Source organism: Rhipicephalus sanguineus, chromosome 1, assembly GCF_013339695.2.
Source record: "Rhipicephalus sanguineus isolate Rsan-2018 chromosome 1, BIME_Rsan_1.4, whole genome shotgun sequence".
Lineage (NCBI taxonomy): Eukaryota > Metazoa > Arthropoda > Arachnida > Ixodida > Ixodidae > Rhipicephalus > Rhipicephalus sanguineus.
In genome coordinates, this window is record NC_051176.1 from 260,557,164 (window position 1) to 260,584,143 (window position 26,980).

The following is a 26,980-nucleotide window of genomic DNA, read 5'->3' on the forward strand; positions in this document are numbered from 1 at the left end:
GGAATGTAGTGTCCCTGCGGTTCATTACGTTTTTCTCCTCCGCTTTTACACTAGCAGAAAAGGCGCTTACACAATCCTGTTGCTAAATCATAAGAAAAGGAATTGTAGTTTTCTGCTCGATCTAGTTGTCATTTTCTTCGCCAGTTTTGATATTTCGAGATAATTCCACTCACTAACTTAACGCATTAGGCAATAACGACAATATTGAATGTAGTAAACAGGTAGCAAAAAGTTAGTAACGGTCCAAGGAAGATAGTTACTACTGCAGTTACTACTTATTTACTTGCAGTTACCAACTTTCTGCTCACCTTTTTCTAGAATAGCATAATACAAGGATAATGCAAGCCCCGCAATGGGTGCAAAAATGAAAATGAACCGATGACGCGCTTCTCACAGCGGCCTGTGATTTGTCCCTGTTCTTTCAGTGCAACACCAGGTGTACTCGGTCACCATTATCGTCAAAAAACATGAGTAGCCACAATCGCGCGCATTAAAAAATGGCATGGAAGGTCCGACTGATAAAGGTATGGGGCAGAATTCGCGCCCCCCTTTGGGTGACAAGGCGGGAGGGGGAGGCGACCACCCCCCTCCCACTTCCCGTGCGCACGCATATGCGTTCGGCACCCGCCCCTACGGTTATACGGCCGTTATTGTTTTCAACCGTGCGCATCATACACATGCAAGAGTAGAACCAGTCATGCGTGTGTTGCTGTTTTAAATCTTTCCTCTTAAACTGACAGGAATCAGGCGGCGGCTCTTTGCGACTGCGCATCGATAAGGCAGCTAAGCGGCCTGAGAAGGGCTCATAGTTCCCTGCGGCGCAGCTACTTTTGTATCATGACATGGTCGCTATCTCTTGAAAGTGCTGAAACATGTCCTAGACATCAGCCTCACATTTGGTGAGGCTGATGGTGGTGAGTGGTGGAGAGAGGTGGGGGTAATCGTTCCACTCTCATTATGCGATACTGCACGTCGTTCACGACGGGATCAGAGATACATGTGAAGATAATGTTTCATCATGCAAGGTGAGAAGGTGGCGCAAGTTTCGACAGCGTTTTATTCGCGATTGGATTACACTGCACTACGGAAGGAAGAGACCAGTACAAAGACCAGTGTCAGCTTCTTTGCGCAGGCTTTTGAGTAATTTTGCGAGCAGAAGCACAACGCTATGTCCAATCACCCGTACGAGAATCTGAGGGAGGAAAGAGGCGCGGCTTCCCTGCAATCAGGTAAGCATAACGACCGCTGCTCGTCTTTTCGTGCTAACGCACAATCGCGAAGGCCATGCCGCCCCGCTAATTTCCCTCACGTTTCAGCGCCCAGAGAAGAGGAGGGCTGCCTCGTGTCCTTGTCCATGCCCTGTGAAGCCATGTCATCAATAATATCTGTGGTCAATGACCACCTTGCTTTCGAGAACTCGAGTCAAAGGGGCGGAGACGACGTCGCCACACGGTCCCTCGAGAATAGAGCGCGTACGTTGCCAATCCCTGAACTGGTGAGCGATTCCGAGGACGACCCCGCGGATGACAACGTCTCTTCCGATACGCTCACTGACAACGGCGTTAGCAGTGTAACCATGTGCCGGATCTGCCACGAAGGCGACCAAGAAGAATCGCTCGTGTCGCTTTGCAGCTGCTCTGGCACCATGGGCTACTTGCATGTGTCCTGCCTGGAACATTGGCTTAACAATAAGAACGTGGACGTCTGCGAACTTTGCGGTCAGCGTTTCCCAATGGCGGCCCAACCTAGCAACGTGCTTGGATTCTTCCACTGGGTTTCGCAGGGCGGTGGGCGACTGCGGCGAGTGTTGCTGTGCGAGCTGTTACTCTTGGCCATAATGAAAGTGTTCATGTGCACTATATTTTTCTTGGTCCTGCAAGTAGCGGTGTCACATGAGCGTGACATGAGCGTGTCACATGAGCGTGAGCAGGAAAGTAGTAACCAAGCGTTTTATCATGCCTCCATCCTCAGTTTCATAAGCTGCATCTCGATCTATTTATACCGGCTTATGTTCCTAAGGCTGTCAGATCTGTACAACTTGTTCCTTTCGTGGCAGTCCACGCATTCGAGGCGCCGGATTGTGACAGTGCCTTCCGAAAAAGAAGTGCCTCTTGGCCGAACATAATGCAAGAATGCCCAGGCTACCGGACATCCAGCGACGTCCAGTTTGCGTCGTCACCGTTAGCATCAACACAGAACCAATGACCCATCATCAAGATGGTGGCGACTAATTCAAGCTGTTTGTTTACAAGAAGACCACCCATCTAGGGCTACGGCATGCTTCAGACCAGCTACATGTTTGAGGCATTCGCAGATTTTGTGTAGTGGCAGCGTTTAATGCATCATGAGTTTATCATTGACCTACATCATTTCAATGCTTGCATTTGATGTCATACGCTCTGTTATGCGATTCATTTCAAACTCATGTACAGCACAATCATGTCATTTTCTGCTGTTTGTTTTTCTTTTACTCTGCCGTTTTTTTTTGTTGTTTTTTCTTTACAAACTTCTTCATTACTGTTGTCGGAATAAAGCCTTGGTCGTATGTCTCTTAACAAATGTGTGTTACCCGGACGCGGCTGTACGTTCATAGTTATCCATGTTTATACTGATGCGTTTTTTAAGGCAGGAATGATTGGCTGGTATTAAAAAGGATCTGGATTAGGCCGAAACGCATGATATTTACAGTATCTGAAATTATTTGCGCTGGGACTTCGCTCTACGTAGCCAGTATAGTAGGAGGAGGCAATGCGTGGAGGGTCAATGAGACGCACGTCTGGTTTGCTACCCTAGGCCGGAGAAGAGGTTAGAAGGAAGCGGGAGGGAATGGAGGGCACTCCATATATCCCGACACATACATAAGCTCTCAAGATACCTTCAAGGGAAATGCTAAGTTCGCAGGAAACTCCGATTCATCCGTAAGTATGTAGTTTGCGCACACGCAACTCTGCACCAAAAGCATATATCGAATGCTTGACTCTGGTGCAAATTATGTTCTGTGAAAAGGAAGACAGAAAAGAGAAGTTGAAGCGCCACTTCACTTTCTGGCGCTTCATTTCCTTCTTTTTTCTGTATCCCCCTTTTCACGAAATATATTTTGCGCCACCGTCAAGCATACCTGCGCAGTCTAAGTACCAACTCGCCCAAAAAGAAGTCCTTTTAGCCGATATCGAAGTTGTGAAAACTACATTTGTTAGAGCCATACCTAAGGTCATCAATATGTTAAAAAGGGTTCTGCAGAAAGGTGTGTGACCGGGCTAGTTGGTATTCCATATTGACGTGAACAGCGCGTGTAATACACAAGGACGAAGAAACGACGAGGACTAGCGCTGACTTCCAACTGAAATTTATTAACACAAACATAGAAAAACGAGAACAAGTAGGCACACGTGATCAACGCTCATTTGAATTGCGCATGACGGCAGGCATGGAGAGGGAACCAAGAGCCAAGAAGAATTATTAAGCAAAAAACCACGAAACCGCGAAAAGATGTCAGGAGAAGCAACCAGAGGCCAGATAACCTAGACATACTCTGGTTGCTTCTCCTGACATCTTTTCGCGGTTTCGTGGTTTTTGCTTAATAATTCTTCTTGGCTCTTGGTTCCCTCTCCATGCCTGCCGTCATGCGCAATTCAAATGAGCGTTGATCACGTGTGCCTACTTGTTCTCGTTTCTCTATGTTTGTGTTAATAAATTTCAGTTGGAAGTCAGCGCTAGTCCTCGTCGTTTCTTCGTCCTTGTGTATTACACGCGCTGTTCACGTCAATATGGTTCTGCAGAGGTTGTGCTCTTGCGTTAGTGCACCATTGCTGCATATGTTCGCTATATGTTTTCATAGGTGCAAATTAGAGTGTGTTGATATCATTTCTCATTACTGGCGTTTATAGTGGTAGCATGGCAACTTAGTTTTTTTTTCCCCGGAATTTTGTTGTTTTGAAGAACTTTTATGAATAAATGGCCTGATTGATGGAGAGTGCCGCCATTCTTGAGCATGCGCCGATAAGTCTTGTGTCTACCTTCCTTTCCGCCACAGTGCGAACTTGGTAGATTTTAACAGGCGTTTGTTTTTCTTATCGTTTCTTTCATCGTTGTTCGCACGCTTAACTTTTATTCACGGTGAACGAACCCCTACCAACTAGCGCAAATGTCTATCGCCCTCTCACATTTTTTTTTCTTGTTTTAAATGCAGCAAGCTTTTCACATTCGGCGCAGGGGCCTTGAAACAGACAAACAAAAAAATAATTTTTGCCCTCTCACGTACTCAGATAGGAGGCAAGGTCATTCATATGGTCGCGAAGCGTTGTGCGAAATACCATCCAGAACAAATTGTGAGTGGCATACGCAAAGGGGTTATGGGAGTTACGATCGATTCGCGATAAGGTGAATAGGAGACAAACACTAAGTCCATTTTTAAATTAAGAACATGACAAGCATGATTTTACGGAAACCGAATATTATGTAGACTAAAATAGATGCGATGAACGAATAAAAGACTATGGCCTCTTTTGTGTTATTAAACTATGTCATTTTATTAGCGTCCAATACAAAAGAAAAGGGGGGGGGGGAGGGGAATATATATGTCGCAGCAGGAAAGTGCACACGCAAATGTTTTTTTTTTCTTTTTTACGAACTGAAATTACAATAACATCTGAGGTTTACCGTCCCAGAACCACGATATGAACCATAACCACGATCCCGCGACCTCCAGGTCAGTATAGTCGAACACCATAACCACTAGACCACCGGGGTGGAGTAACGAACAGAAATTAGCGCGAATGAAGACGGACGCAAAGACAAGGCAGACAAGGACAGCCGCTACTGACAACTGCTTATTGCGAAAAATGCCCACCGAAATATATACACTATGTCGTGCATCAAAACGCATAAAAAAATCGCATGATAAAACCATACATTAAAGAGTGCTCTGCACGAAATCATTCTGAAGAAATACGGAATGCGGAAAGGCAGTCGACTGCGACACGCTAACATCTCGTCTTTTTAATGCGAATGGCGTTATTGGGGCTATGGCGCCGAGTTTTTGGCCGTGGTCCGTCTGCAAGCCGAAAATCTCTGTGCCATCTGTCGGATACATAAATAAAGCAGTGTTGTCGATCGTGGTCACTGCGAATGTCTTCCAGCGCTATTACGGAAGCCACGTCCAGATCGCGACCGGTGTGGATACGAGTGCACGTTCCACAATGTATAGGCTTCTCAGATTTTGGTCGCATGTGTTTGTCTGCTCGATCACAACAGGACAGCGCGCAAACCGCCGTGTTCACTGAATGGCTTACGCTTGCAATTTAATATCTCCATCGGAACAACCTTCACAGATGCACAGGTTTCCGACTGTCTTCTCTGCGACTGCGCACTGCAACAACAACATGTACCTGAATAACTGAGTGTAAGAAATGTACGTCATCGAGAACACGATGTCTTAATTAAGAAGACCTCTCTATTGCCTCTTATGCCCCGCCACCGTGGTCTAGTGGTTATGGCGCTCGACTGCTGACCCGAAGGTCGCGGGATCGAATCCCGACCGCGGCGGCTGCATTTTCGATGGAGGCGAAAATGTTTGAGGCCCGCGTACTTAGATTTAGGTGCACGTTAAAGAACCCCAGGGGGTCGAACTTTCCGGAGCCCTCCACTACGGCGTCTCTCATAATCATATTGTGGTTTTGGGACGTTAAACCCCAGATATTATTATTATTGCCTCTTATTTAGGTTTGATGCGCCTGTTTGGTCTGTCTCACAAGTAAAGTAAAGTTCAGCACTGCACTATCCAGGATCGGTCCGCTGTACTCGGCGTGCTGACTCCGAAGCTAGTATCATAGAAGGTAAGCCGATCCCGAAGTTTGTATGATCTATTTATTCTGTAACGACTCAAGCTAACTTTGCACAAGCCGACGCCGAACGCAAGCTGATGCATATTTCCTCAAACGCAAGCTGTTCACGCTATTCGAGGCGCACATGCTCGTCATCTATAGCAGAGGCGTAGGTTTTCTATTTGCCCGGGTGAGGGTGTTGGTGGGAGAGGGCGTATGGTGGTGTGTGAAGCCGTACTAACTGTGCCCTGGGTATTGAAAGCGAGTTACGCAAAAGAAAAAAAATTACACCATCTCCCGCTAAAGGGAACCATGTGTGGATGCGAAGCAGCGGGGAGATGGTTCGCTTGAGCGGGAGATGGTGTAATTTTTTTTAGGAGCTGGCTCGCCAGGTTCTTAAGCTGGGACAAAGTCTTGCGCCGTAAGCTACATCCACCCATTCAGAGCGTCGTGGAATACGAGGAGGAACGCTACGCGCGTCGTGTCTTCCCTCTAGCCTAGCCGTTAATTCACACAGGGCGAGCGGGGAACGCGGTCGACAGGCGCGCGAGAGGGGGGAGTGAAGAGGGTGATGGGAGGTGTGTGGAGAGGGTCTGCGCATGCGCAGTAAGGGTGGTCCGGACGCACACCACCGGATTGAACTGGGTCATAAGCTGCTTCGCATCAAAAAAAGTCATTCTTGTTGTCACTGTTTCAACGATTATGTGGGGCTCACTCGAGCGGTACGCTGCATCTCCACAACAAATGCAGCCGCTATTCAAAGCTTCTGAGCTATGCGACCCGGGGTAGGGGGAGGCGAGCATCTTCCCTGCCATCCCATAATTGACTCCTCTGATATATAGTATGCTACAGCGATGGGCTGATTATAAACTGTTATTTATAAAAAGACATACAAAAAATCGACTTCAGCATTTTCACTGCAACAAATATGTGCACTGTAATGCGCACCGTTCTTTTAACATTCTGAACAGTTTTTTTTTTTTAATTTTTAAAGCACGGCTATTCGTATGCATTGAGAATCATCGTCTACCACTTCTCACTTGTTTTTGGTGTTCTATTCACTAAGTCAACAAATGCTAACGATGCCTGAAAAGCCTGAAAAGTGAGCTTTTTGTCCCTCCCTTAAAGCAAGAAAATGTGAATTCCAGGATTTTTACCTCGGACGAAAGAGCGCGCTGAACTACGGTTATCAGTGGAGAAGACAAGAAATGTCGTAGTGACACCAAGAAGTCACCGACCCACTGTATATACTGCTTTTGCCACTCCTTCAGTGAACTCCTTTTTCCTTTCCCAACTTTTATAGTCACCGAAGCAATGCACTTGCTCAAAAGTGACAATAAAACGTGTTTTCGATCAATAAGCTCCCAATCGCTATACATCTATCTGCAAGAAGCAACAACCACTTACGACTAAGGTCGGTTACAAGAGACCTTCGATGTGCATATGAGCTAGAGAGGCTTCCTGCCAGTGAGCTTAAAAACATCCGATCCTAAACATATCACACGTGCGATCAAAGCGTTGTTATGTGACTGGACCTTGTATGTATACCTATGTGTAGCGTTATGCGGCAACGAATCCCGCACCTACCTGGCTGCATCTTGCATCAATCTTATAGTGTCCTTGTAGCACTAGACTTAGTGCTTATGGGATTTCTTTATGACTCGCTTGAAAGACTTAAACGATCTATTTTCGAAGTGCTATTTTATGCAGTCTTATTTTCTTGTCTATGTTGGCTCTCCTTGGCTGCACTTGGCCCTTGCACAATTAAACACCGCGCATCATCGTCCGTGCCTGCGGTCTTCACTAATGTGATTTTCTGTAAAAAGGAATATCCGGTTCTCTCTCTCTTATATATATATATATATATATATATATATATATATATATATATATATATATATATATATATATATATATATATATATATATATATAGCTCCCAACGTACGCCGTCCTCCACCTTACCGATTTATCACACTTATCACACCATGCGAGGGTGATCGCATTGAGGGTGAGGACACCTTCGTACAGATGCCCACGTCTAATAAGAGTATTTCCTCTGCTCAAACGTAATACTTCCCCCCACACCTGTGATGTCATCTCCGGCGGTTATCGGAGTGGCCGAGAAGAATTGCACGTGACTTTTCCTTGCATTTCGTCTGTTTTTGCTGCTATATGTGCGTAACATTTGGAAGACGCTATAGTCACCTGATCATTTACGGACCACGCTTGCCTGTTTGCAAGGCACAATCTGGATGGCGTCGTTTACACTTTACAGCGGCGGTACGACCTTTTCCGGTCGCGTTGAACAATAGCGCGTTCATTTCTTCGTAAAACCTTCGTCATCCGGCCATACGGTGACACAGCCGCCATTTTATAAAACGTCTGCGCATGATATACGCCCAAGCACAGAGCCAGTCATACGTATATCGTTGCTGCTAATGTTTTCTGTTTACAAACTGACAGGAATCCGGTGACGGCACAAGTGAACTGGGCATTGATATGGTATCAAAGGGGCCTAAGAATGAATCGCAGTTCCCTTTGGCGCAGCTTCTTCTTTATCATGATATTGTCAGGGCCACTTGAACGTGCTGAAAGGTTCCCCTGTGATTTGATATTCATCAGGCTCACATTATTCGAAAGCAGGAGTGGGAGGGGTAGGGGGATGTGTACATAAACACTCTTGCCCGTTATTCCCCGCGCCGTTACTCTTTAAGACATACGTCTAGTGAACGTTTCATCGTGCAAGGCGACAACGGGCCGCAGATTTCCACAGCCTTGCATTCAGGAGCGGAGTATACATTACACTATGGAACAAATGAACAGGTCAGTGTATCAGGACTAGTGCCAGCTCCTTTGCGCAGGCATTCGTACCTCTTGTGAGCAGAATCGAAGCACCATGCCCGATGACCAGCGCAAGAATCCGAACGAGAAAACAAGCGCGACTTCACAGCAATCAGGTAAACATAACGACTACTACTCGTATTTTCATGCTAACGCACAAACACCGTGAACGCCCTACCACCCCGCTAACTTCCCTCATGTTTTAGTACCCAGTGAAGAGGAGAGCTGCCTCGTGCCCTCGTCCTTGCCCTGTGACAACACTTCAACAATGTCGTCTACGACTAACAACCAGCCTGCATTCGGGAATTCGAGCTTAGAGAGCGGAGTCGACGTCGCCGCATGGTCCATGAACGATAGAGAGCAATCGCTTGAAATCCCTGAATTGGTAAGCGGCTCCGAGGATGACCTCGCAGATGACGTCTCTTTCCATACGGCCTCTGGCACCTGCAACGGGGGTGGAAGCGGGGGAGCCATGTGCCGAATATGCCATGAAGGCGACCAAGATGAACCACTCGTGTCGCTTTGCAGATGCTCTGGAACCGTGCGTTTCGTGCATGTGTCCTGCCTCGAGCTTTGGCTTAACAATCAGAATGTGGACTTCTGCGAACTTTGCAGTCAGCGTTTCCCGATGGCGGCCCAACCTAGTAGCGTGCTTAGGTTCTTCCACTGGCTTTCGCAAAGCGATAGGCAGTTGCGGGGAGAGTTGCTGTTCGTCCTTTTAGTCCTGATCACCATGATATTGATCACGGTCACTCTGTTGTTATCGGTCCTGGAGGCAGCTTCGTGGGCAGAGCGTCAGTGGTACAGTTCTGTCGAATGTTTCTGTCGAGCCTTCGTGCTCGGCTTCTTCAGCTGCGCCTTGCTCTTTGTGTACGTGCCTATGTTCGACATGTTGTGCGATTGGTATCACGTGTTCGTGGCATGGGAGTTGGCGCATCCGCTGCGCCGGATCGCTAGTCCCTTCCGCGAGAATAGTGATTCTTAACCGGACAGGGCTCAACGACGCCCGCGCAGCCGCGGAGCCAGCGACGTTGTGTTGGCGTCGCCGCCGCTGGCATCAGCAAGACAGAACCGATGAAAAAATGGCGGCGACTAATTCAAGCAGTTTGAACCGCCGCCAAAAACTCTTAACGAGAAGATCACCCACCTGCGGCCACGACGTGCGTCAGACCAGCTACGTGTTTGAGGCGTTCGCAGACTTTGTGTAGCAGGAGCGTTTAATGCATCAGTGTTGTTCATGGTTCTTTTGATCATTTTAATGTTTACATTTGATGATGACGTGCTATCTGTTCAATCAACTTGGACTTTGTTAGCTTCATGCATCGACAAATTCTGCATGCCTGTGATGGCACGTTATGTCAACTTTAGTGTTGCTATGTGACTGGACTGTATCTTGGGTCAGCCTTGACTAGGCTTCTAGCTTTTGTGATTTCTTCGTGTTTTGACTCAATTGTACGAGCTGTCTTCAAATTTGATTTTTATGTAGTCTTTCTTTCCATGTCTCTATTGGCGATCTTTGACCACACCTTATCCGTTTTGCCAGTATAAACACCTCATATCATTATGTATCCTTGTCTGTGGTCATCACTATTATCGTTTCTTTTTCAGTATAGCTGGCGCTATGAGAAAGCTCCGTCTCCTATAAAAACACATATATTCGTTTCTTTGCTAGACGCAACCTAGTGAAGCCAAGGAATGCGTAGGGGACATTATCTGTAGTTTTTAATTGTACTGTAGCAACTATGACATAAATGTAAATGAAACAAAGCGGACGAAAAAAAAGAAACAACTCGCCGTCGTCGGGGACTGAACCCACTACCTTCGAATAAGGCGCAATTCGAAGGTTGTTGGTTTTGCCTATGGCGCGATGCTTTTCTTAGCATGACATCTGTTCTTGCATATATATGTGGGTAACATTTAGCAGACGCAGTAGTAGTAGTAGTAGTAGTAGTAGTAGTAGTAGTAATAGTTAACTGGAGGCGACCCTATCCCCTTGACTTAGGTGCTGGTTGTGGCACCCGCGCCTCGGCTCTCGTTAACACGGTGTTTCGCCCAGGGTGTCGGAACGGAACAAAAACCGGAAACGAAAAAGAAACGATATTTTTGACCGGAACGAAAACCTAACCGAAACTTTATCTATTATTTCGTTCTGGAGTGAAACCGAAATTTTTTCAATCGTTTTTCGGTTCACGAGAAAACTTGGCAATCCGGAACAACTGAGCTCATGCAATGTGAGCATATCTCAGGCAGGAATTCCAAAGCAAAGATATGTTGAAATTGCGCGAAAAACGAAAAAACAGTGGCAACCAGAGATGTTTATATTAGCACAAGTGGACTTTTGCACGCCTGTCACGCAGGCCAAAGTGGAGAGGGCATTGTCGGCGCTGAAGTTTCTTACAGCGAAAGCTGTTATGAGATTACAACAGCTGATTTTGGCGCCATAGTTTCCCGTCGCTGCCGGTGTCCGTGTCGGTTATCACGTGATATAAGAAAACATTAAATGAGAAAGAATTTTTTTGTGATCGGATGGGATTTTAACCCGCGCCCTCTGCGTGGCAGTCGGGTCTTCCACCAGTGCCACGCTGGTGCTTGTAACTCCTTCGCAAAAACACTCTATACAGGCGTCATGTAGGGCAAGGAATCGTGTTAACCTATGCAATATAGCGCGGCAGAAGAGTAAAATAACAACCAGTCATCACACAATGCTAATAGCGCAAAGAGTGTGTGGTTTAATGCTTCCCACCAGTGTTTCGGAGTTGCCCCACCAGAATTGGAATGACTCCGGAATCATTCCACACTTTCGCGACCCCGGAATGGAATGAAGACAACGCCTGGAGGAGTGGAATGGGAATGTTATTAAGCACCTTCTGCCCGCAATGGAATCGAAATGGAATTACGTCTTTTTCCGAAAATAGAGCACGTTTTCAAACATTAGGAAGTCAGAGCCTCGAAATGAACGATAAAACAGCATTTTTAAAATGGCTTGGCTGATTACAAGCACGGTACATTTATAAGCAACGCGCCTACTACAAACCGAGGCATCAGTTAGTGTACAAACAAACGGATTATCCCAGCAGATACCGAAGGGAGAAACAAATTGCCCCTGCGCGTTGGTTCCCATTGATAACCCCACACGAAAGTGGCAAATACTCTATGCACGGCCTGATCTTTATCTCACGAGCAGTTTAGTACCTGACACATGTAAATAACCTTCTGCGACAAGGAAGACACTGCATACCTGCCCACAGGCGAACACAGAAAGTTCTCACCCCATCCATGCTTGCGAGGCGCGCTTGACAAGCGTGAGTGCTGTAGAGCAGTGCGGCCCAGTGTTCCGTATTCGATGCAAAGGCACAAGTTGTCCTAGCGGTGCACTGTTCCACTAATACCAGCAGATCTAGAGGGTTTTGTTCCCCATTACCCAAATCTTAGATTTCTCCATATTCACGACCGCTCCAGACGCGTGGCAAGACTGCTTAGTCTTCTTGAATACTACTTTTGTGTAAAAATATGTCTTCGTTTTAGCACTAACACGTTTAAGCTTAAACAATATTAAAACACCACCATTTGTTCAAACATGCTGACCATGCAAATACTATAGGTAGCGGGAGAACTGCCCCTATGGGAATTAGAGTGGTTGTACTGCACGAGATATGTCGCCAAGCTACTATCCCTCGACCTTGGTAACGTGTTTAGCGTACTTTTGCAATCCTTAATGCATCTGATGACATCAGCTTTGTGGGGCGTTCATTCTTAACTCGATAAAACTATCAAGATGCCTTTCCTGCGTTCAAGAGTTACAGGAATGGAATTGAACTGCCCAGCCATTCCTAGAGTGGGAATGGGCTAAGTTTTTTGCGGCAAGTTCTAATTCCCCGGAATGGAATAGGAATAGAATGGAGGCGCCCATTCCACAACACTGCTTCCCACCCACTGCAAAGTGATCAGCCATAATTCTTCATCATCATCAGCCACAGCACAAACTGCACATAATGACTTACACATTTGTAGCGGGTACCACGATTCTCCGAGGAATGACGAAAAAAGGCATAGCGGGAACTTCGCTACTTCAGAAAAATTGCGATGATTTATGACGTAGTGGGTACCTTGCATGTGTACTTGTATTAGTTGCCCCAAGAGACTCTACAACGGGCTCTACAAAGTCCGCTCTTCCAGCTTTCGCTGTGACTGTGCTGCGTGTTCCGCGCAGGCCTGGCGATCTTTTTATCAGAACAGCAGTCTCGCACATGAGAGAGTACACTCAATTACGTTCTGCTTCAGAGATCGTGCTCACTCCCTTGACACAAAGCATTGAGCCTACTAAAAAAATTCGTATTTGCCTTTTGAGAAAATAAATACTATGACTTTGAAATTAATACTGGTTTCTGCTAGTTGGTAGGAATTCGTGGTACAGTTACGTCCACTCCTCTGAAGAACGTGTTTTACCCTTGTCCCACTTTCTTAATAGGAGGGCAAGTAACTGCATCACAAATCCAATGTGTTTTACGATTTCCGGAACGTCAAATTTTTGCTTAAAAAATCCGTTACGAACCGTTACGGGACATTTTTTTTTTTTCGTTCCGGAACAGAAACGGAACGGAGCTTTCTGCTGGGGAACGAAACTAAAACCGAAACGAAAAACATTTCGTTACGAAACCCTGGTTTCGCCGGACTGCCGAAGCTGATCTCGGAGGCTACGTAGAAAGAAGCGCGTGGTTGAGATCTGCCCCGCCATGAGCAGCAACGATCCCACATGCTCACAAGAAAGCCGTCTGCTCTTTCAGTGAGCCCATTCACTTAATTTTCATGAAGTATCCTGCGCGTTAATTGGTCCTTATCCGAAGTAAATTTGTGCTCCGATATGACAAGTATCCAATATAAATCTTAAACCAGGACCTCCAATTTGGTATTAGTTTTATATTTAAATACTCTTTCTAAATATTCGGAAAACCGGAAGTAATTTCTCGACCGGAAGTGCTTGGAAGAGAAACAAGAGTGCCATTCGTTGCTCGTGCCACTAATAATTATAATAGTAATAATAATAATAATAATAATAATAATAATAATAATAATAATAATAATAATAATGACAAACCACTTCACAGACGCCATCAACCACCTTTACACCACAAGCAGGGATAGCACACACATTATGAATATAATGAGATGAGAATGTTGTAGGTTGCTGGACGCAATTTCACATGTTACAGTCGCAGAAGTAAAAAAAAGAAGAAAAAAAAAAAGGTAGGATAATACCCTCATCTGTCATGCGAGCGAGGATTGGTGAAATGTTCGCGTAGTACTCGTACCGAAGTTATTCTAAGCTCAATATCGGATTTATGAAACAAATATAAGAGGGTTGGCCGTGTTTATGATAATTTCTTCCATAGGATAATTTGTCCGCATAGTGACCTCCTTCCACTGTCCTGTGTAACGAGCGGCGTATGTGTTTTTATACATAATAATAATAATATCTGGGGTTTAACGTCCCAAAACCAAGATATGATTGAGATACGCCGTAGTGGAGGGCTCCGGAAATTTCTACCACCTGGGGCTCTTTAATGTGCACCTAAATCTAAGTACACTGGGCCTCAAACATTTTCGCCTCCATCGAAAATGCAGCCGCCGCGGCCGGGTTTTGATCCCGCGACCTTCGGGTCAGCAGTCGAGCGCCATAACCACTAGACCATCGTGGCGGGGCGTGTTTTTATACAGGTGACATAACTCATGACATAACTCTCTCCCAGTCGAGTTATTGCATCCCACGCCGGACATATCGGCGCAACGGGAGAACACGCGCCGGGCGCACATGTTCGGGGAGCGAAACAGAAGATGAAGAGGAGGACGAAAAAAGCGCGTGTCGGCTGAGTTATTGCGTTGCACGCGCTAGAAAGGCAGAGGCCATTCATGATGATGATAGTTTATGCGAACGCGTAACGGCACAACGAAAAGCATAACAGCTCCTCAGTAGTAGAGTATACTGCAAACAAGTAGGTTTATTTTGAAAGGCAATGTACTTGTAGATCTGTGTCGCGCCATCATCATGCCAACCAAACGGGATAACTTGCCGAAAACCGATTCAATGTGCGCATCCCAAAGCATATTCTGCGCGAAGATTATTCCTAGTATTTTCATACCACTTACTATGTCGATCGTTTCGGCGTACGTAAAGAAGGGTGGTGAGATTATGGTTTGTTTGCTTCAATCACGACCTGAAAATCGCGGCTTTTGTCATGTTTGCATTAATTTGTAGACTGTTTGCTGCTGACCATTCATGGAGAGTTTTAGCGCAGACTTGGTTTTATTACAGCGAAAGCTGTTATGAGAGCATTTCAGCGGCCGTTTTTGGCGCCGTGGTTGTCCGCCGCCGGTGTCCGTAACCACTACCGCTCGAAATATGAAAAAAAAAAAAAATTCTAGGATGGAACGAGTTTCGAACCTGGGCCCTCTGCGTGGGAGCCCAGTATTCAACCTCTGAGCCATGCCGGTGCTTGAAACTACTTTGCAGAAAGGTCCTATACAGGCTTCATGTCGGGAAGGAACCACATTAACATATGCAATATAGCGTGCATAGAAGAGTAAAATAAGCACCAAGCATCGCACAACGCGAATTCTGTAACCAGGCGTCACACAATGCGAACTGCGCAACGAGATGGTTGTTGAATGCTTCCAACCCATTACAAAGGGCTCCGCCATAATTCTTCATCATCATCAGGCACATCATCAACAAACAAAGTGTGCATAATGCCTTACATGCGTTTAACAGGTACCACGGCTCTCCGTAGAATGACGAAAAATGACATAATGCGTGCTTTCCTACTTCTCAAAAATTACAATGGTATATAGCGTAGTGGGTTCCTCGCAAGTGCACTTGTATTGGTTGCCAAGGAAGCCCATACGCGCATGATCCATTTCCTCGGGGTCTCAGTAAAGTTCTTCATCGTCATCAGTCGTCGCGTCAACAAAGTGCACATAATGCCTTACAGACGTGTAGCTGGTGCCTCGCTTCACCGCAGAATGACGAATAATGGCTTAGTAGGTGCTTCCCAACTTCACAAAAATTGTGATTTATGGCGTAGTGGGTACCTTGCTAGTGTACTTGTATTAGTAGCCCCAAGAGAGCTTACAACGGGCTCTAGAAACGCCGCTCTTCCAGCTTGCGCTGTGACTGGGCTGCGGTTTCAGCGCAGGCCTGGCGTTTTTTTCTATTCACAGGATGATTTACGCACTGCGCTTTTCTTTCTCTTTTCTTTTCACGTGGGGATACCTTGGTAATACCTTCAACATTCGGTCATGCGGTTATGCCGGCGCTGTTTTGTCAACTTTCTGCGAATCGTGTACATCCAAACGCCAAACCAGTCTTGCATGTGTTGCCGCTTGGCATGCTTCCTATGTACAAGCTGACAGGAATCAGGAGACGGCAATATTGAATTGAGCACTGATATGGAATCAAAGCAGCCTGACAATGGATCATATAGTTCCCTGTGGCGCAGCTACTTCTCCGTATGCAATGATATGGTCGATATCATTTGAAAGTGCTTAAACCTTCCCATGTGCTCAGATATGCACAGCCTTATATTTGTTGATTAGAGTGTATGCACACGGAACATACGCTCCGTGTGCGTATACACACCGCGTATACCATACTGCGCGTTGTTTATCGCGCCGTTACTATGTAAGATTACAAGATATGTCGAGTTAACGTTTCGCCAAGCAGGCGAGAAGGTGTTCAAGGTTTACACAGCCTTTCATTCGCGATCGAATTACATTGGTCTGCGGAACAAAGGAAGAGGTCAGTATAAAGAGAAGTGTCAGCTGTTTTGCGTATGCTTTCGTACCTCTTGCGAGCAGAATCACATACGCTATGCCCAATGACCAGAACAAGAATCCGAACGCGGAAACAAGCGCGTCTTCCCTGCAATCAGGTAAGCGCAATGATTACCGCTCGTCTTTTCATGCTAACGCATAAACACCGCGGATATCATACCACCGCTATAACTGATCATATTTCAGTGCCCAGAGAAGAGGAGAGCTGCCGGGTGTCCTGGTCCTCGCCATCCTCTTCGCAGTGCCCCGAGGCCCGCAGTGTTCGCCATTCCCCGTATATCAGTAACTTCACCGAGTCTTCAATATCACCCGGGGTCAACGACCCGCCTACATTCGCAAACTCGAGTCTAAATGGTGGAGACGGCGACGTTGCACGGTCCAAGGACGACAAAGTGCCGCCGCTAGGCATCCCTGAATTGGTAAGCGATTCCGAGAATGACCCCGCGGATGACAACGTCTCGCTCGATAAGCCCACTGGTAGCTGCAACGAGGATGGGAGCAGCGAAGTCATGTGTAGGATCTGCCGTGAAGGCGTCGAAGAAGAACCGCTCGTGTCGCCTTGCAGCTGCTCTGGCACCATTGGCTTCATGCATGTGTCCTGCCTCGAGCATTGGCTTAACAGTCAGAACGTGGACGTCTGCGAACTCTGCGGTCAGCGTTTCCCGATGGCGGCCCAACCTAGAAGCGTGCTTAGGTTCTTCCACTATATTTCGCAGGATGGGTGGCTGTGGCGGGCGCTGCTGGGCGACCTTTTAATCTTGTTTCTCTTGATTATGGTCACAGTAATTTTGGTCGCCTTTATGCTGCAGTCATTGTTGTCGGAAGAGCGTCAGTGGGGTAGTTTTGTCGAATGGGTTTCCATTGGCGTCATACTGTGTTACATCAGTTACTTCTTACTCTGTTGCTACATAGGTATGTTCAACAAGCTGCGTGATTGGCACCATAGGTTCATGGCGTGGCAGTTAGCGCATCCGGTGCGCCGGATCAGGACGATGCCTTCCGCAAGAGAAAGCACCCTTGGCCGGCCAGAACGCAACGACGAGCGGGCAGCAGGAGACCCAGCCACGCCAAGTTGGCGTCGCCGCCGATAGCATCAGCAAGAGAAAACCGACGACTTAACATCACGATGGCGGCGATCAATACAAGCCGTTTCAACCACCGCCAAAAACTCTTTGCAAGCAGACCACCCATCTATGGTTACTCCGTGCTTCAGACAAGCTACGTGTTTGTGGCGTTCGCAGGCTTTATCTACATGACAGCGTTTAATGCATCAGCGATGTTCATGGTGCTTCCATTTTATTATGTCATGCTATCTGGTATGCAATTTATTTCATGCTCATGTGCTAGATAATCGCATCATTTCCTGTATTTTAGTATTTTATTACTCCACCGTACTCGGAATAAAATCCCGGTTTTATGTCTATTAAAAGGTGTGCATAATTGTTCAGACGTGACAGTACCTTTGTCACGCCCCGTAAATTCGATGCAGACCTTGTGCAGATAGCTGTGCTGATTCCAAAGGCTGATATATCTATCGCCCAAAAACCCCAACAAAGCGCGGATACTTAATAGTATTTGGTGCGCTGGTTGTTTTCAAGGCCGAGTCAGAGCCCAGAACAGTACACACAAAAAGCGTACTACATTCTTAATCCAGGCAGTTACGAACATTTCATAATTTAACGTACATGCGCACAAGCATGTACATTTACAAGCATATATTATATGGTGTTCAAGAACTCTAATTGTCCGTTCACATTCACCAGTGTTTGTTCCTAATCAGCAGTCCTCGGCGTAATCCTTATGTTGACATTTGGCTGTAGCGCTGGGACGGGGATTGTCGGATTCCACAGTCGGGCTTTACTTGGCTATTCCGACTGACTGTCCGACTCCCACTCCCCTTTGCCTCCGCAAGCAAATACTGGTTTCCGCCTGGGTTCCAGAAATTTGGTCCGTTCGCAGTACATGGGAAGCACTGACGTAGCCAGGGGGGGGGGGGGGGAGGGGTTGACCCCCCCAAAAAAACATTTTTGCAATTTTGCATGTGTATAGGTACACTTACAAACGCACGCACGAACATGCATATAGCATGGTTGGACCCCCCTCCTCCCCCAGAAAAAATTTGTGGCTACACTACTGATGGCAAGCCTGGGAAAGCCCGAGAACCTTCTCGTGGTGTCGATCGCCGCGACCACTGTTGCCGTCTCGATCGGGCGCGCTGGTGATGCGGTGGCGTCATGTTGCAAGTTCCAGAATGAAGAAGTCGATGGTTAGACGATGAATCGTCTGGTCGGGAAGAGGCATGATGAAAAAAGGAAAAGAATAAACCAGAATGATTTGTTTTGCGCCCACGCGGTTTGAAGCACGCGATCTGTGCCCTCGGCGACATCTCTTGTGGCCTGCCCCGTATACGTTTACTCAGTAGGAACTGTTGCGTCATTGTTTAAAGAGGGCGGTTATGGCCACGCAGGTTTTTGGCGATAATGGCGGCCGAAGGAAGGCCCCTGATGTTCCATTCCAAGAAATGCTTACTTCCGACCTTTACTCCAGCAAAGCCAGGGACCAAAGGCAGGCCGTTGTGAGAAGGGCGTCATCACTCCATTTTAAGGCGAAAGCTAGATGCCTAATCAAACGCGAAAATGGACCGTGGGCGGCGCGGGGACAGCACGAGTGATGCAAGAAATCCTCACCACGTGATGAAGTCATCACGGCGTCACATATCAACAAAATTTTTGACGTCATTGGGACCTCATCATGACTTCACGTGACGTAACGTCATTGATGACGTCATTACATGACATCGTAGCTTGGTCAAACGTGGTCCGATTACGGAGGCAGTGCGAAACCACGTCATGTGCAGAAAGCTTTCGAAGAATGGCGGGGCAGAATTATTAGATCGACTGAAAAAAAAAAAAAAAGATGGCTTTCGTCTTCGAGTAGTCTTAAATGAATGCATAAGGAACCCTGTGAGGTTTTTTTTTTTTTTTGCATCTTTCTCGATTTTTCGCTCACGGACAACGCTGATTTTTCGCTCACAACCAACGATGCCGACGCCGACACCGGAATTTCTGCGAAACGAGCTCTTTAACGCTATCGCGTTAAAGCCACGTTATGTGCAGAAATCTTTCGGAGAGTGACGGGGCAGCATCACTACATCGACTCAGAAGAAAAAGAGGATGGCTTTCGCCTGCGAGTCGTCTTAGGTGAATGCTTAAAGGGCCCCTCACCAGGTCTGGTCATTTTGAGACGACAAGCTCAGTGAATACATCGTGCGCTCACGATCGCATCTGCGAAGATTCACAACGCTACGCGCCGCGGAAAGAGCTAAAATATCAAATTGAACGTCGCTTGCCCTTCGTCTCGCGGGCGCCGCGCTCCGAGAGCGCGGCGAAACATGACGTATGACACCGACTGCGTCTGCGTTGATATCGGCAACGTTCCAACGACCAATAAATTTTCACAGCCTCGCGCGTGCCGGCACAAGCACCTGTCACCGCGAGCCGCGACGCGCGTTGCCGTTTGCGACGCACACCGCGTTGCTCGGCGTTCGCATTCTTCCTTGAGTAGCCATTCTAGAATTTCGCCTAACCACGCTGAGGGAGAGCTGTGAAACTGAATGGGTAAAAACGTTGAGTGTCGGTGTTCCGCCGCGCTTTTTGCTGCTGTATAGTTTTGCTGTATAGTTAAGCGAAAGGAAAATCGCTTAACTATACATGCTGCAACAAATGTACATTGTAATGCACAACATTCTTTCTAAATAGGCACTAGCTTTTTTAGAGGTACGGCTAGTCCCATGCATTGATAAACATCGTCTGTGGTTTCTGTCCAATTCTTAGTTCATTTTGTTGTTCCATAGACTTTGGCTTTGTATCTATGTTTAGCGTTAAACGTCAGCATATTCCATATGCCTGCGACGGTACGTTATGTCAACATTAGTGTTACTATATGACTGGACTGTATCTTGCGTCAACCTTAGTGTCGTTATTCGACTAGACTTCGTGCTTATGTGATTTCTTCATGGCTGGCTAAATTATACGAGCTTCTTTGAATCCAATTTAAAGTAGCTTTACGGTAGAGCTAGAGAAGGGAATCCTAAGGGCTCATTTCTTTGTTTGATACAACCTTAATGAAAACCAACAGACAATGAGGCCAAGGAAGGTATAGGAGACGTTAGAGTAATTACGATATAAATGTGAAGAAATTAAAGTGTACGAAAAGACAACTTGCCGCCGGCAGGGATCGAACCTGCAAGCTTCGAGTGTTCTCTGACTAACATGCCCAGGTTTGCATGTACATAGATGCCCGATAAAGTGGACGAGAGGACGACCGCCGCCGTAGCTCAACAGCCAGAGCATCGAGCGCGTTATCCGAAGGTTGCAGGTTCGGTCCCTGCCGGCGGCAAGTCGTCTTTTCGTCCACTTTAATCTCTTCGTATTTATATCAGAATTACTACAGTACACCTTTACCTTCCCACTATACCTTCCTTGGCCTCATTGTCTGTTGGTTTTCATTACAGCAGCGCCGTCATGCTCAAGGTTTTCCGTGCGTCGAAGAAAAAAAAACCTATCATCATCATGAACCAACACACGCTCTCTTTTTCCTCTTATTCGTCCTCTACCTCCTCTTCTGCTTCATTCCCAGAACACATGGGCCGATTTGTCCATCATGAGATGCCATAACTCTGACGGCTGAGAGATCGATCACAAGGAGAGAGAAAAAAAGAGGGAAAGATAGAGAGAACGGAAAAAAGATTTCTTGACGAGGCGGGATTCGAACCCGCGTACCCACGATCCGAAGACGAGCACGTTAACCACTCGGCTGTCCAGGCACGCTGGCAGAGCAAAGCATAGCCTTGTGTAGTGTAGTATAGCAAGGGGGTGGGTAAGGGAAGTGTGTGTGAGGAGGAGTGATGTGAGGGTGAGGAGGAGGGAAAGAGAACGATTACAGAGAGAAAGAGAGAGAAAGACAGAAATATATAGAAAGAAAGAGAATTGCAGGAGTGCTCCTACCTGGGCTGGTTGGTACATTATTAAGACGGGAACAAACAGCGCGTGACACGGGACGGTTGCTGGGAGATGCAATACATACAGAAGCTTTGCGCAGACGACCAACAAAAACACAGCATCTGCACAGAGATAGACAAGACCTCATCATGTTACATGCGTCGGCAAAACAGGCTCTCACGTTTTTAACAAGTAACTGATTTCACAGTTATGCAGGGTAACCGACGGCACACTGACGCAAGCATTCCCGTGTGTATGAATATGGTAAGCTTCGCTAATCTCACGTGCTCTTTGCTCTCTGTACGTTTCTAAAACGGTGCACTGCTCAATAACTGGCAGTCAGCCACATGCTTTGCAGTTCTGAGCTAAGTGACTATAGGCACAGATCTGTTAAGAGAGTACGCGTGCTCTCGTAGCCGGTCGTTCAAGCATCGGCCGGTTTGGCGGATGAAGCAATGCCCGCACGTGAAATGTATCTTGTACACTACAGCATTGGTGCATTCAACAAAGTGCTTCGTGTGCTTTTTCTCGCAGTTTTCTTTCTTTTCGCCCTCCTTGCTCACTATGCGGCACAGCGCTGCAAGTTTGTTTATTGCACTGAATGAAAGGCGTACTCCAATCTTACCAGCAACCTTTTAACAGCGAAGCTGTTTAGCAAATCGTTCCTTGTTCACCCCTTACCAAAAAGCTATCACGATCATAAACGGGTATGCGCCACAGAAATTGGGTAAATCCCACTACTCACCACTGGTCCACTAAAAATGAAGAAGAAAACTGTCGTCATCAAACGGTATGTGCCACTGTGCGGCCTTACAGAAAACTATCATCACCTTAAACGCGTATGTGCCACAGAAATTGGGTAAATCCCACTACACACGACTTCTACTAAAAAGGAAGAAGGCAACACTTAGCTCAACAAATGGCCGTGAAGTGACGGCGTCGAGTCGAACACCCCGAGTACGTGCAAGGCGAGAATACTAAGTAACGGGAAAAAGGCAACGGCGGCTGCGAGAAGACTCCAAAGCGATGGAAGGTCAACGACGATGTGTCCGTAGATCTATGAGAGGTGCGAACGCTTGGATTCAGAGCGAGGTTCTGTCTCTGGAGTTTGGACGTCCGTGTCGTGTCTGTATTCAGAGCGAGGTTCTGTCTCTGGAGTTTGGACATCCGTGTCGTGTCTGTATTCAGAGCGAGGTTCTGTCTCTGGAGTTTGGACATCCGTGTCGTGTCTGTGACTGTCTGTGGTTTAACGCCAACCTCTCTGCGCTGTGAATCAACGTAGAAACAACCTAGTATCACATTGCTAAAGCCTAGCTACTACATAGAAGCAACCTAGAAACAACCTGTCACCTAGCTAAGGCCTAGAAACAACTTAGAAGCAACAAGATTAGTCTTCAGAATCGCCCAGTTTCGCTGTTTCAAGCCTTGCGCGGCTTAGTGCAAGCTTCACCTGATTTTTTTTTCAATCTGTGTGAAACCTCATGGACATAAGGTATAACGGTTGTGCTTGCATGAGACCTTTTATCCTCTTTGTCGCGTGCCACCCCTCCCCTTACCAAGCTCACCAAAAGCATTTCCGAAACAGACACCAGCAAGGCCCGGGGATAACCAGCATGGCTGAGCCGTTGCACTTGGTGCTCGAAGCTACCAGATACCTTGTGGTGGCACGAGCGGGTCAGGGACGCTTTTTGGTAGGAGACTGCGATACCCCTCTTTACATGTTTAGAGTGCGCAGACGTGAAGGGTAGGATATAGCTTTCATCGAGCGGGGGTTATATTGCCAGCACACATGGTCAGTGTCAAAAGATAGCCCTATAGGTCTAAAGATCTTATCTTTTTGTCGGAGGGATGCTAAACCGTTAGAATTAGTGGTTTAATTTCACACTGAAATATGTTAAAAATTTCCTGTGTTGACGACCCACTCATGTGAAGTACAAGGAAGCAGGCCCGTAGCCAGGAATTTTTTCAGGGGGGGGGGGGAGGCCACTTGCTGAAAACCTTGACTTTTTGAGAAAAACACCTATTTTTATTATTTATTTTTGGTAAAAACACGCATACTTCACCAGAATTACGGGGGGGGGGGGGCAGGCCCCTACCCCCCCCCCCCCCCCCCTTCCTGGCTACGGGCCTGCAAGGAAGTCGTCCACGTAGCGGAAAACCTTGGTACACTGGTCAGCGGATGGTGAGCCATAAGGCTTCTGTCAAATCTTGCTAACAAGAGGTTGCTAATAACGGGGACGCTACCCACCAGCTCTGCTGTGACCCAGCATTGCACGACTTCGTGCAAGCCGCGCTAATTTTTTTGATGTAGAATTGCAGCAGCCGGCGCTATATGAAAGCACCATCTCCTAAAGAACACGTACTTACATTTTAAGCGAAATGAGTCGCGGCTTCCTCGTTTAGCCTCACATTGTCAGTCTCACCTTCCTCACCCTCCACTCACGACGTCCTCCCTGCATCACCTCACCCGCTCCAACTTATTCAAACAGCTCCTCACCTAACCACGTGAGGGTGAGGACGCCAACAGGGGCAGGCAGAACTTTTTTCGGGGGGGGGGGGGGGGGACACCTCCTTGATCTGAAGGGGGGGCCGGGCAAGCAAACGTGGTCGAGCGTCATTTTGTGCTCTGCATGCCTTGGCAAAAAAAAATGGGGGGGGGGGGTGGAGTGCACGGGCCCGGTGCGCCATCCCCTGGCTACGCCACTGGACGCCCATGTCAGGAGCCCTCATGCGTGGCGTCATCTCTGATGGTTGTCGGAGTGGCGGAGAGTACGTCATGAGGCATTTTTTTTTTAATATCACGTGTTTTTGAAGCTCCACCTCGAAAGAGGGTGGGCGGACAAACACGGGCACAGAAGGGAACTAGACAACACAGACCACACGTTTTTGCAGCTACATGTGCGTAATATTTAGAAAACGCTGTAGTCACACTATGGTCTACGCTCCGCGCTTGCCTGTTTACAATGTATGTACGTACAACCTGGGTGGTGTCGTTCACTTTTACAGCAGCGGTACCATCCAATAATGGCGTGGTGATACCTTGGTAATGCATTCGACATGCGGTTATGCAGCCCTGTGTTTTATCAATTGTCAGCTGGTCATAAACATCTGAGCGCAGAACCGGCCATGTGGGTGTTTCTGCTTAGAATGCTTACTGTTTGCAAAGTGACAGAAATCAGGCAACGGCATGCTTAAATTGGCCACTGATACAGCAGAAAAGCGGCCTGAGAAGTGCTCGTAGTTCCCTGTGGCGCAGTTGCTTCTATGTCATGATGTGGTCGGTAACAGCAAAAAGTGCGCAAACGTTCTCTTGTGCTCAGATATACATCAGCCTCATATTTGTTGAAGGCTGGGGAGGGGGGAAGATACGTAGAGATCGATCGGTGCGCATGAACACTGCGCATGCCATATTGCACGTTGTTCATCGTGCCGTTGCTATGAAAGATTGCAAGATATACCGAGGTAACGTTTCATCATGCAGGCGAGAAGGTGTTGCAGATTTCCACAGCCTTTCATTGACGATCGGATTGCATTTCACCGCGGAAGAAAGGAGGAGACCTGTACAAAGATCAGTGTCAGCTGCTTTGCGCAGTTTTTCGCGTACCTTTTGTCAGCAGAAGCACAGCACTATGTCCAGTGAACAGCACAAGAATCCGAAAGCGGATACAAGCGCGGCTTCCCTGCAATCAGGTAAACACAATTACCGCTGCTCATCTTTCCATGCTAACGCTTAAGCTCCGCGAATGCCATAACACCCCGCTAACTTACCTCACGTTTCAGCCCCCAGGGAAGAGGAGAGCTGCCTCGTGCCCTCGCCCTGTGACAGCAGGTCATCAATGTCATCTGCGGTCAACGACCAGCCTGCTTTCGAGAACTCGAGCCAAAAGGGCGGAGACGACGTCGCCGCATGGTCCCAGGACAATAGAGCGCCATCGCTGCCAGAGCCTGAACTGGTAAGCGATTCCGAGGACGACCCCACGGATGACAACGTCTCTTCCGATACACCCACTGACAACGGCGCTGGGAGCAACGGAGCCATGTGCCGGATCTGCCACGAAGGCTACCAAGAAGAACAGCTCGTGTCGCTTTGCAGCTGCTCTGGCACCATGGGCTTCGTGCACGTGTCCTGCCTCGAACGCTGGATTAACGAGAAGAGCGTGGACTTCTGCGAACTCTGCGGTCAGCGTTTCCCGATGGCGGCCCGACGTGGAGACGTGCTTAGGTTCATCCACTGGGTTTCGCAGAGCACGCTGCGGCTGCGGCGAGCGCTGCTGCGCGATTTTTTACTCTCGGTCGCCTTGATAATGGTCACTGTAGCTTCGATCGCTTTTTTCCTGCGCTTAGTCTTGTCGGAAGAGCGTCATTGGGACCGTTTTTTCGAGTGGGTTTATTATGGCCTACTGCTGTATTTAATGGTCTGCGTCTTACTCTATTTATACCTGCTTATGTTCGACAGGCTGTGCGATTGGCACAATATGTTCCTGGCGTGGCAGTATGCGCATCCGGGCCGCCGGATCTTGACAGTGCCTTCCGCAAGAGTAGTAACTCTTGGCCGTACAGAACGGGGCAACGACGAGCGGGCAGCCGCAGAGCCAGCGACGTCGGGTCGGCGTCGCCGCCGCTAGCATCAGTGGTCGAGAACCGATGACAGAACATCAAGATGGGGGCGACAAATTCAAGGAACTTCAACCACCACTAAAAACTCTTTGCAAGAAGAACGCCCATCTATAGTCGAGACGTGCTTCAGGCTAGCAATGTGTTTCAAGCATTCGCAGAATTTGTGTAGTGGCAGCTTTTAATACATCAGTGCTCTTCATGAGCGTGACATCATTTGATGTCACGCTATCTGTTATGCAATTTATCTCATACTCACGTAATTGATATTCATGTCTTTTTCTGCTGTTTTATAATTTCATTACTCCAACGTACTCTGAATAAAATCCTGCTTTTATGTCCATTACGCGGTGTGCATTATTTAGGCGCGAATGTACTATCGTTAGTGTACTATCGTGAGCAGTATGAGCGGGAACACCCGAGCGCGTGGAAAATAGCTTTAAACCCGACGCAGGGCGACTCGCGCCCTCGGAAACAAAGTGGACAGGTTGGCACTCCCGCCTCGCCAGTGCTGGTAGCTGACTTGGCGTCACCGCCGCTCGCGATAAGGCTGGTCGGCCACGCCCAGCGCGACAGTACGCTGTCTAAATCTACGCGCAAATCACCGGTTTTACAATCGCTTGTGCGTCACTCGCAAAATCAAGATACAGCAAAATAAAAGAAACAGTGCTGCTTTTTGCTACGCGTGAACGCTAGGCGCTACGATGTCAAGCTGTTATGCGCGTCACAAGTTCAGCGTGTCGTAAAACAAGACGCGGGGTCGTAGTGACACCAGGGGTGCTATTGTGGAGCGATGCCTTATGCCATATTCCAGGCCCGTAGCCAGGAATTTTTTTCGGGGGGGGGGGGCACTTGCTGAAAACCTTGACTTTTT

At 47.5% G+C, this 26,980-nt stretch overlaps 3 protein-coding genes across 4 annotated transcripts; all 3 read left to right on the forward strand.

Moving 5' to 3' along the window:
- Nucleotides 1-1,067: 1,067 nt before the first annotated feature.
- Nucleotides 1,068-26,447, forward strand: LOC119378838 (E3 ubiquitin-protein ligase MARCHF3). Of its 2 annotated transcripts, XM_049411559.1 has the most exons (3): nt 1,068-1,229; nt 1,317-1,371; nt 25,322-26,447. In XM_049411559.1, the coding sequence occupies exons 1-3, from the start codon at nt 1,169-1,171 to the stop codon at nt 26,115-26,117; spliced, it is 912 nt and encodes a 303-aa protein (XP_049267516.1). In that variant the 5' UTR covers nt 1,068-1,168; the 3' UTR covers nt 26,118-26,447. The 2 variants fall into 2 exon arrangements, with proteins under 2 accessions (XP_049267516.1, XP_037511570.1); XM_037655642.2 differs by lacking the exons at nt 1,068-1,229; nt 1,317-1,371 and adding an exon at nt 24,969-25,182 and having other exon boundaries at nt 25,273-26,447.
- LOC125756176 (E3 ubiquitin-protein ligase MARCHF8-like) lies at nt 8,699-10,013 on the forward strand. The gene is made up of 2 exons (XM_037647865.2): nt 8,699-8,781; nt 8,872-10,013. The coding sequence occupies exons 1-2, from the start codon at nt 8,721-8,723 to the stop codon at nt 9,648-9,650; spliced, it is 840 nt and encodes a 279-aa protein (XP_037503793.1). The 5' UTR covers nt 8,699-8,720; the 3' UTR covers nt 9,651-10,013.
- On the forward strand, nt 16,330-17,937 carry LOC125756162 (E3 ubiquitin-protein ligase MARCHF3-like). The gene is made up of 2 exons (XM_037647859.2): nt 16,330-16,590; nt 16,679-17,937. The coding sequence occupies exons 1-2, from the start codon at nt 16,530-16,532 to the stop codon at nt 17,581-17,583; spliced, it is 966 nt and encodes a 321-aa protein (XP_037503787.1). The 5' UTR covers nt 16,330-16,529; the 3' UTR covers nt 17,584-17,937.
- Nucleotides 26,448-26,980: the final 533 nt, after the last annotated feature.